We start from the raw sequence: 11,553 nt of genomic DNA, 5'->3' as shown, positions 1-11,553 counted from the left end.
TAATTTACACTTGTAACTTAACCACAAGATGGGTTGGTAATATAAATGGTTGCTTTTAGAGTTGGCTTATGTTGGGTTGTTGTGCCTCAGCATTTTGGCAACTGATTTAATAAAAATGATAATACTAACGCTAATTAAAAAAAAAAACATACAGGAGCTAGTTGAATAAAAAAAATAAAGAAAAATAAAAAATGGACTCTGCTTGACATATATGACATATGTGCTACAGATAATTTAGGCACCCCCTGCATCTCTGGTTGGAAGTAATGTGAATAGATACGTAGCTCAAAACTCTTTTAGCAACAGCAACTGTGAATGTATTAAGCTGTAATGAGCAAAAAAAAAAAAAAAAACCTCATGTGCAAACATGCAGATTTAAGTGTCGGTTTGTCTGACAGGCTTGAGGGGGTGGGTTTAATGGAAAGCAGGGTGGACAGGACTTGCTGGTGGCTAAACACACTGTTCTGAAGCTGCAGTGCTAAACAACTAACACCACATTTTCTTTTTGATTGAAAGCTTAATTTTGAACTTTGTTGCAGCTCAACACAAAAGGAAAATTTGCACTCTTCTCATTTTCCATGATGTATCTACCAAAGGCTTATTGTATCTGCTCAAAACTAATCATTTTACTCCAGCCTTGAATACACAATTTGTTGCTGGATGTTGTTAGCAGTGTATAGCTGCTCTTTTAATTGTATGGTTTTGTTTTAATGAAACAATGTTAAATAGGTTTTAATTGTGGGGGGGGGGGGGGGACTTTTGTGATTTGTCACTCATGTTAATTCCCTAATGTCACACTGAAACATTGTCTTAACCATGAGTACAGATATTTAAGAAACATGCATTATTAATAACATGACATTTGATTATTGACATCTTGTGAAACTGTTAATATTGCGTTATATGTAATATATAGGTAATATTTGTATTTAAAAAATAATAATAATAATCACATCTTCAAAATCATTATGATGCTTTCTTGACCTGTAAGAAGGACAACAGAGCCTTTGTAGTTACTACTCTGGGCTTAATGCTGCAATATGTACTGCACTATGTAACTTTTGAAGGAGGGTAGAACAACACTCACTGCCTTTGCCCTCCACCCTTGATATCAGAACAGTGCTGTTAAAGTAAATTACACTCTGTAGGGGAGCCCAGGTGCAAAAATACCAACTCTTACCTAGTGTTCCTTTAAAAAGCACTCATATATTGTATAAACCCTGAGACAGAAGACTGCATAAACTGCTGCCTTCAAAGCATTTAATACAAAACATGATCCAAAGTGTACCACTGATATTTTAATGGAGACACAAATAGTTTTAATTTCTTTCATACAGAAATAATAATAAAAAAAAAAAAAACAACGCTTACAGAGTTTGAGATAACATTTTATCATTTTATATTATAATATATATATATATAATGCAGCAGCTGAAAAGTTCATTTGATTTTCATGGCACTGGTTCTTTTTTTGTGTACATGTGTACAACACAGCCACAAATAAAAACAAATCATATAAAACAAGTCTTATAAATATAAGCAAATCAATAGTATCAAAATAGCATGTTATTTCCAGTCTTCTGAATAAGTTAGGGAAAGTTTTAAAAAATGGGGAGCCTGTCTGAAGTCCCACATGAATAAAATGAAATATGTGGCATGTGCTTGCACTGCTCCTAGTCCTGGTTTTGTTGGTCAAGTGGCCATCTGTGGATCAGCATGTCCAGTGGAGTATGCTACTGTACCTCTACTGTGTCAGCAATGCAGTGGTGGACAGAAGGAATGGCACTATTTTGTTCCTGAGAGTTGAACATGGCACTAAACTGATCTTGGGCTTCACTGACCAATTTGTGCATGACTGGGCCACTCAGTCCACGTACACAGTGGACCCGCACCAGGCCCGAATGTCCAGCAGACACCACCCAGCCATGTGCATCCATGTTTGGGTTAAAGCGCACCTGGGGGAAGAGAGGATTACAAAGAGATGTTATTGTGTCGTACACTGAAAATTTAAGAGGTCACAGTGTCACATTTTCAGAAATAAGATACTGTACAGTTTCATTATGCTTCCAGTATAGATGTACCTTCAAAGGTCTCAGATTCTAACAGCATACCTTGAAGGTGCACTATATTCCCAGAGAAAAACATCAGTATTCTATAATTCTATTTTACAACTTATAATAAAAAATCCAAATTAAATGACTGTTAGCAATTTTACACCAAAATAATTCAAGTTCTCGAACCGGATCCATTCAGGATTCTTAGAATCTTGGTGTTATTGAGTGAACTAGCCTGTATTTCCACAGCAAAGGTAATGCATTTCATGTTGCTCTGAAAACAGCCACAGAAACCACAAAAAAAAAAAAAAAAAGAAAAGAATAAATTCCTGATTTCATTTAATTTTATTTATTAATAGAACATGCTGCAAATTACACATCCAGTGGGGGTAAAGCCTCTGTGTCTGTGTACTCTAAGAAAAAGAGGCTTATCACATACAACCCCTAACCATGAAAAAAAAAAAATCAATTCCCAATCAGGGATTCTGCAGCTCCCAGCCTCCCACCTCACAAATGCCTTTTCTGGCTGACTGGTCTATGTAGCTAGCTTTTAAACATTTCATTATACAGCGGATTACTCTACCAAAAGTGGCCTGTACCAGGCAATAACCTTTAAAGCTTCTCCTTAAGTTTGAGATGTCTAACTCCATCTGATATTAGCCAGTGCTGATCTAATATCTTGAAGACTTTTTAGGATTTGTAAGGTATCAATAAAGAGAAATGCACATTCAAAAAAGCCAATATTATTCAGTGTTTATTTAATTTAGGATATTTTGATAAATAGTAATAAAAATTTATCTGAAAATAAAGAAATAAGCAAGAAATAAGTAGAGGCCTAAAAATTTCATATTTTATTATCATAATAATATACCTTCGAAATTTGTTTTCAAAATTCTAAACTGGGGAAGGTAACTAAGTGACCTATAATCACAATATATTACCAACCTTGGACGGTGAAACACATGATTCTTCCAACACATGTGAAGCCAGCCTTGCATATTTTCAAACTTATGAAATTGCAACATTGCTCACAAGTGTGTTGCGATGACTAGCAGTCAGACATGTGTTCCCCTTAAAACAATACAATGCTTCCTGCCCACTGAGGTGTCCTGGCCTATCTTGTGGTCAGGAATATTTCTTACCCATCAAACCTATAATCTTTTACATATAATAATTTACTAATTTTATTCTGTTTATTTGTTCAGCATCTATTGAAGAAAGAAGTCTTAAAAAATGAAATTAAATCCATTCTGCTGCTTTTCATTGTAAGAAAATTAATTAATCTGAATGACGGCTCATTTCACTTTTAAGCTGTTTTGAAAGGTTAAGGTTATGTAGATTCGGTTAGTTGCATAAACTGAGAAACTTCAAATGAGAATAAAATTTAAATTTCAGATTTAGCATCAAGCAGAAACAACTGAATATGAAATATTGTTTGGTGAATAAATTAACCTTCATTGGAGTGAACCTCCACCATCAGCTGGGAGACAGCTCAGAAATATATAAAACACAATAATATTATATACTCTAATAAAATGTATTTGAACAAATGACATCCTATTTTGCTAGAATTTATATAATGTTTGACAAACCTAATGTTTTCAGTCTCCTTAAGTGCTGTAATAACAGTAGGCCTTTCTCCCATATGTGATTGTATTTTAAAAACAAACCAAAAATAACACAAGTAACATAAACAGTATGTTTTAACAAACATGTATCTTTAGATTTTACAAATATTCATGTTTAGAGTTCTGTATCATACTGTAATTAATTTAAGCAAAACACATTTGATTACTGGAATATCCTTGTCTACTAATGGTATTAATTAACACTGGAAATATTTGTAAATAAATAATAATTTAAAAAAAATAGATACTTTCCCTTCCTGTATCAATACTAATTTTTCACATAAAATATTGTGTTGCGGTGTTGTATCAATTTGTGCCCACGCTGCTATTGACAAAGTTGGAAAAACAGGAGGTCCCTCTCTCTTTCTTCAGGTTCCTCACCATGGAGTGTGATCATGAAGTGTTCCTGATTTTACAGGCCATTAACCTCTGCCTGGCTTCATGGTTAACATGGAGACACACAAATCTGTATGCTACATACACAACGTTCACAAACATACACTGACCCAATGATTTAATTAAACACAAAAGTTTTTTATACACACACACACACACACACACACACACACACACACACACACACACACACACACACACACACACACACACACACACACACACACACACACACACACACACACACACACACACACACACACACACACACACACACACTGCTGTAGCTAAACAAGGTCAAAACTACACTCACCTTATAAATTGCATTCAGTGGCATTACATCCACAGGGAGGATGCCTTTCATCTCTGAGTTGTGCAGCTGCTTTGTGAGAGGTTTATTTTGGTATTTTTTAAACGACCTCTGTGCAGTAAAGAAACAAGGGTGAGTTAAACAGGTAATAAAATGACATATCCTCACTGCCCAGAGAAATACTCAGAAGAAATATCTGCTGATTTTTGGTTTACCACATCATGTGAACACAGCAACTGTCCTTCACACTGAAAATTTCATGATGAATGGACCAATAGCAAACTTTACAAAATTACATTTTTTCCCCTTTCTACGTTGACTTACACTGAAATTTAAGAATGTTATTTCCATCTCTTATAAAATATAATGTTTGGGACTGGAATATGTATTTAGATCCAAAAGATCAAGGCAACATCAGATAGGGCTGGTAATTTGACAAACTGGTTCCATGGTTGACTGGGAATGCATGTGATTAGGCTCTCAGCCAAAGCAAAAAAATAAAGGCCTTATTATTTGGATTAATATGGATCTATTGTGGTCTATTTGGGTCTATTCATCCATTAGACAACCAATGTTTTGGGCTGAATCAAATTTTTGTACAATTTTTTGCTTTTTAAAACTGATTTTTTTTTTTAAACACTGAAAGCATTTATTTTCTGAGATGTAACATTTCTTTCACAAGGGGTGCAGTTACTTTCAGGTGAACCCACACCCTTATTCACAAGACATCACTGAACAGGTTGCATATGGAAATTATTCAGTAAACCACACTGTATCCTTCACAAATCACCAGCTCTCAACACACAATGTTTTTCTTTAAACGGTGTTCACAAAGTCAAAGCACTGGACGTTATTAGTGACAGAAACATTTTTAAATATAAATTTTTAGAACCCTTGCACTATTGATAGGGTTCCATGTCCACAGCTCTTATGTGTGCGCCCGTGAGTGAAATGGACATGTGCACTGGGCTGTGCTGGCGTGGATGGCTGATGGTGGAGGGGTGGGGTGTAAAACAGGAGGGAACAGATGGAGTGCTGCCATGGTGGTGGTGGGGGAGGGGGGGGTGTAACTAAAACATTCTTAAATTAATGAAGGGTGCAATACATACGCCCGGAAACAGAGCAAAGGGCTGTTTCTAGGTCTGAAAGAGAGAGACCTTGAAGCAGACAATATTTTCTGTACTGAGTGATACATTCTGGGTTCCTGTTCACAGCTGGGTTCACTCCTTATCCAGCTGTGCTTTAAAGATGCCTGCTTTTCTAAGTCCCTTGTTCAGTGATCAAAATAGCTACATGACAAAATACTCACCAATGAACAGGGAAGGGTGGAGGGATTCCACAAAGCAGGTTTTCTCAGTTTAGCCAGATAACTTAAGCACAAACTCAAGCCCTAGGAACAGAGCTGAGGCAGAATTTCATTTGACAGACTTGGGCTTAAGTTAGTTAGCAAATAGGGAAAATCTAGCTTTGTGAAAAAATAACCCAGTTATGAATTTCACCAATGTAAATATTCTGAATACTTTTTATTTTATTTTAACTGCAGTGGAATACACTTTCACAATTTTATGTATTCTAAATACGTAATGTAGTTACATCCATTCCGTTACTCCCCAACACTGATGATAAAGTTCCTCTCAAGTTTGTTGTGCATATCTCACTACTCAAAAATACAAAGAAATACTAGCATTTTAATGTTCATTCATTCATTCATTATCTGTTATCATTATCTGATTCATTATCAGTTGCATACAAAAAGCCCAAAAATTAAAATGTTCATATAACATGAACAGTATTCAGTCTTGTTTTTCCCTTAAATGATCTCCTGCTTTTTTTTTAACTCACCAAATCCATGTCATGGAAGTGAATGTAGTATTTTTTTGCAGCTCCTTTGTAGTCCTGTGGCTCCTTCTGGGGAGCTTTTCCCTCCTCCTCCTCTGTCTGATTAAGCCCCTGATTAGGCCTGAACTCCACTAGCTCTGTTCTGTACACTGGCTACAGAGAAAATAATGTTAGAGTTGTGGTTCTTAGGCCTAGTTGTGTGGACGCTATGCACTAAATCATTTTCTTTCCCATTCTCTAGTTGCTCTTGCATCATGATCTTAATAAACCAAGACAGAAGCAGAAACCACACAAAAGCACAGTAAATAACATCCCCACAAATAGGACAGAAACCTGATCTACAAACTTATACCTTATCAGTATTTCTGTCAAAATTACTTTGCTCAGTCATCCGACCAAAAGGGTTTACCAAAAAAAATAAAAAATAAATAAAAAACTTATCATACACATGCATAGGATTAGTGTAAAGCCAGACAGACTGCATCATTGATTTGTACACACAAATGGAGGATTACTCTGCAAACAAAAGTGTGGTCAAGGAGCCACAAAAAAGCAGGTCATAAAATTATCATTCTTTTTTTAACAATTATGCTGTATTTTTGTTCAGTTGGAAAATGTTTAGAGACAATGCATTGTCCTGTAACTTTTATAAAACCAAATTTAAATTCTATAAATATATTTTAATATTCTTTACTACATGCCTTCCTTTTTCTAAGGTTCAAAATATTTTTCAAAATTTGAAGAAATTGAACATGCAAATACAATCATTAATATTAAATCATTTTGTTGACATTTTTGGGCATGTAGAGAGCCTAACACTATTTGACCTGCTATTAAGTGACAAGGAGTGAGAGAGAAACATACAAATCTATGTCGCTTGGTGTTGCTATAGTTGCAGTCTGGGTCACAAAGCAGAGAACAGACTAGATCTCCAATGTTGTCCCCCATTAAACAAGAGTTTACCCAATCAGATACAGAGTGGCTCTGAGAATGAAAAAAAGAGTGTAATGTTTAGAGGATGCAACTATGGATTTTACATTTGTTTGTTTCATATAATGCACTTCATCAAGTACTAAACTATTGGCATAATTAGTTACTATTCATAGAATAATGCTTCTTGCATACGTTGTGCAAATAGTACTACATTATAAATTTGTATACTTTTCTTACCCATACAGTGGCTTTCCTCGTACACACAAAGAAAGGCTTTTGGCCCAAGTAACCCGAGTCTAGGTAATGAAGTCCTTGATGTCCGAGCCTACAAGACAGAAATATATAGTCTCCTTACTAACACTATACATTTTAAGCTGGAAAATACACTGGGTCTTGGAAAAATTATAGAGTAGAAAATACTGACGCTGAAAAGCAGGACTCCTGGGTAAGAAATATTCCTGACCACAAGATAGGCCAGGACACCTCAGTGGGCAGGAAGCGTTTTATTGTTTTAAGTGGAACACATGTCTTGGTTGTATCCCAGAGTTTAGCCATGCGGTCTTCCGCCACTGTTGCAAGCAACACACTATAGAAGGAAACATGGGGGAAAAAAATAAGCCAGACTGCTCTCTTTCTACAAATCCTGACATTAAGCATCCCATTACGCCAAAGAATTAAACAATGTGTTTTAAATAACCTAATTTAAACATAGTATTATACTCAATTAAAGAAAAATAATCTCATACTGAAATAGTCATATTAGTCCAAATATAGGAGGTATAAAAAGACTAAGGCTAGTACTTATGTCAGTACTCTGGGCTATCTGCAACCTGTGGGGTGCAAGAGGGGGCAAGATGGGCACATGCCCACACTCTAAATTCTGCTTGGTTACTTTAAAAGCAGACTTAAATATGATTTTCTTATATTTTTAACATAGAAAATGGCCAACAATCTGTCTGCGCTCCTTCTCTTTCGAATTTCAGGTTACTCTGTCAAGTTCAATGTGCTGGAAGTTGTTGTACTGTATTATATAGTATTTATTTATTTATTTATTTTACACAATATATTTTCAATATATTGATGTGTGGGTGTTTGTGTGTGTGACTGAAAGGTTTGAAGGATTTTCACTTACTGACTAACTGACTCCTAATGTTGAAACATGCATGCGCGAGTAACAACAGAATATTGTCTGTTGTTAGTTCAGCAATATTAATCAAACTTTTCTTGTTTGGAAGTGTTTCTGTGACCCAGCCTTTTGTTTTATAATATATATTTAACAAACAGAAAGTCATCTTTTCTCTGTCCCTATAACGACACAAATGGACATGGACACATCTCACCGTTACTGACTTTCTGACGAGTAAATTACATCTGCATGGCTAATTGTTTAACTTGACACGGGCAAAATCGCCGGATTATTAAAGCCAAAACACCAGAGTGAGGTGTTACTCAAAATAAATGAGGCTATGAATTAGATACAGCACTGTTTTAACAGTCAGACCCTTATAGAAATGTAAGTAAGTAGATAAATATATAGTTCCCAGCAATGCCCGGTTCCTTTATCAAGTATAGATTACTTGATTGATAAAACCTTAAGGTGCTAGGTTTTAGAAATGTTCAAATGACAATGGCTATATGGCAACCTGGCAAAACTAGGAGTCTCTTTGCTCTTGTTATACTGAAATTAATAAATCAGAAGGAACCAAAAAGTTATGTGCTGTGACATTATGACTACAACTAACTGGCAGCACTCAAACCTGAAACAGTGGATATGATCATCTTGATTAAATAGGACATACGTGCAATTTAAAGTGTGTGTATAACATTTGAGACAACCGTTTTTTATAGAAATCAGTAAGTATTTTGCAGTTTGTTGGCAATATTCATTATTCAATATTGTAAGAAATAAATCGTAATTTTCAGTTGCAGTGATTTTTGCCACCAATAGTCCACCAGTGTGTGTGTGTGTGTGTTTGTGTACACAAAGCACTACAGCTCAAAAGGAACATACCCCAGTGACTAGTTCTCTTAATTAGTTCTATCTGCTCCATTACTTCTCAGATTCACAGCTGTGGGATCAGATATTTCCCTTTACTAGACCTGTGAATGATGAGTTCATTATATATGCACTCTCTGGGCCTCAGTGGCTGCAGGTCGCACCCCATAAATACACACCAGGAGCTGTACAGTTAAGGTGGATTCACTCCACTATTCCTAACACATATACTTTTCAAAGCACTGGTGGTGTTGTAAAAAAATTAAAATAAAATAAAATAAAAAAAAAAAAAAAAAATGTGTGGGATTTAATGCCACTCATGATGGAGAATTAGCTGTGGATCACAACGGCCCATTAACTCATTCCAGAAGTATTGACCGTGCATCATCACTCTAGAGAAAGCCGTTCCATTGCTCAATAGCTCAATGCAGGGAGGCTATACACTCATCTTTTCCATGTTTGACAGTGGGCATGGTGACCTTATGTTTATATGGAGTTGCTCTAGAACATCAAACGTCTTGTTTCATTTAATTGTTTATGGACATTCTACAAGATGTTTGTATTTACAGTGAGTGCACCTTAAAGCAACTGAAATTAAGCTTGATGTGTTATAGCATGCATATTGCAGGGTAGCATCAGAAAAAATGCAAGGATACCATGGTCTAACATTGGTAGTGTAACCACATGAATATTTTCTTGGCACATATTATGGCCCTTCTGGACCAAGCTAGCATTATTTAATGCTTCAGTGTACTGAAGAAATGTGAAACAGCACAGCTGATGCATTTTAAATGAGCATGCAAACTCAACCATATACTAGAAATGACTGCAATCAATCAGTCAGAATAAATAGAGTAAACAAGAACAAAGATGATTTAAATTAATCAATTGAATCGAGTGATGTGTCATTGCCATAAAAAAGCCAACTAATTTGAGTCTACTAATGCAATATATAAAATGTCAGTGGCTGAAAAATTACTCCTTCAATGTTCCGATCATTCTTAACACACCATCTGTATATGAATGTATGTATGGGATTGTTTGTATGTGAACACAGGTATTTGTCAGTATTAGCATGAGAGAGAGCAAAAGAGCGAGAGAGAGAACAAATTGCCATTAGCATTCTACACCAGCCCTAAGGTTCTGATGACCTGGGCACAAGAAAATTAATAGAGTGCTACGCTTGAATGTGCTTCCGCTATATTTTTCTAGTACTGTCAGAAACACACAGTCCAGCATTCAAAGGTAAACTTTACCAGAGAATGTTCTGATTAAAACACTACTATGTACTGCATGGGAATAGAACGCAAGATATATAGTTTAAGAGGGATTCGATTGGTTATTGCACAAAAGAACACAAGGTACTAGCTACTAGGGAAAGGAACATAAAGATATTTGAGACATGATGTGATTCTAGTACTATTGTAAATGTTTTGTGCTCTGCCTAGTATCACGTTAGGACATACTGCTAAATACTGCCAAGATATAAAACAAGGGCATTTGACTCTGGAGCAGTAGAACTGTGTTGTCTGGTGTAATGGCCCTACACCCAATACTTTTGGGGATGCTGTACAATGAAAAACACTCATCTCCATAAAAGAAACTGTACACTGGTGGTGGTGGTGGTGGTGGTGGTGTTGGGGGAGGGTAGAAATAAAAATAAATAAATAAAAACACTTTTGATGGAAATAGATTTTATTCCAAGGGATTTTGAATTAGGGGGCGCAGGGCTGATAGTGGAAAAAAATTCGGAGCCTGAAATTTCTTCCATGCCCAGGAGATTGGCAGGGATGGGGGTTCTATGTATGCAACATGTATGCATTTATGCTGTTCTTGCACAAAGAAAATGAGTTTAACTTTGAGCATGAGCTCATCTGCCGTTCAGCAGCCGACTTATGGAATCATCATTGACAAGCAAAGAGGCAGTGTTTTCTTATTATGCTTTAAATTATTTAAGCTTTTTAAAATTAGACATAAATTCTTCTCTTTAACTTTAGTGGTGAAACCAACCCAGCGCTGGTGCACACAGCGCTCAAATGAGCCGCTGCTTAGTTATAAGTGTGTGAAAGAGGCAATGATTAGGCCACTTTATAGGAAAATAAAACATTACATGAATGTTGAACTAGACACAATTGGACCAACGGATCATCGCTGGTCACTGCGGCATGACCCAGTGATACCATGGCTCAGTGGCTCTTGGGTCGGAACAGTGTTGGTATGAATGGAGAATGGAGAGAGACATATCTCATAAAAATTATATATATATATATATATATATATATATATATATATATATATTATTTGCATTTTGCACTTTGACCTTTCATCATTTTTACTATTTTATTTGTTTTGTGTTTTCTCTAAATCATGTAGATTTCTCCTCTTGATTGAACTACT

At 35.8% G+C, this 11,553-nt stretch overlaps 1 protein-coding gene across 2 annotated transcripts in view; it reads right to left on the bottom strand.

The window, feature by feature from the left end:
- Positions 1–1,345: 1,345 nt before the first annotated feature.
- Positions 1,346–11,553, bottom strand: part of gtf3c2 (general transcription factor IIIC, polypeptide 2, beta) — a 39,610-nt gene continuing 29,402 nt past the window's right edge. For both annotated transcript variants that reach the window (XM_066676098.1, XM_066676097.1), the window contains exons 14-19: positions 7,585–7,746; positions 7,398–7,485; positions 7,092–7,211; positions 6,231–6,380; positions 4,392–4,499; positions 1,346–1,955 (exon numbers count right to left, since the gene is read on the bottom strand). In XM_066676098.1, the coding sequence (XP_066532195.1) occupies positions 1,734–1,955; positions 4,392–4,499; positions 6,231–6,380; positions 7,092–7,211; positions 7,398–7,485; positions 7,585–7,746 (850 nt within the window). In that variant the 3' untranslated portion in view covers positions 1,346–1,733. The remainder of the gene's footprint in view (positions 1,956–4,391; positions 4,500–6,230; positions 6,381–7,091; positions 7,212–7,397; positions 7,486–7,584; positions 7,747–11,553) is intronic.

This window comes from Hoplias malabaricus, chromosome 7 (genome assembly GCF_029633855.1).
Source record: "Hoplias malabaricus isolate fHopMal1 chromosome 7, fHopMal1.hap1, whole genome shotgun sequence".
Classification (NCBI taxonomy): domain Eukaryota; kingdom Metazoa; phylum Chordata; class Actinopteri; order Characiformes; family Erythrinidae; genus Hoplias; species Hoplias malabaricus.
This window is presented reverse-complemented; position numbering and strand designations above follow the sequence as displayed.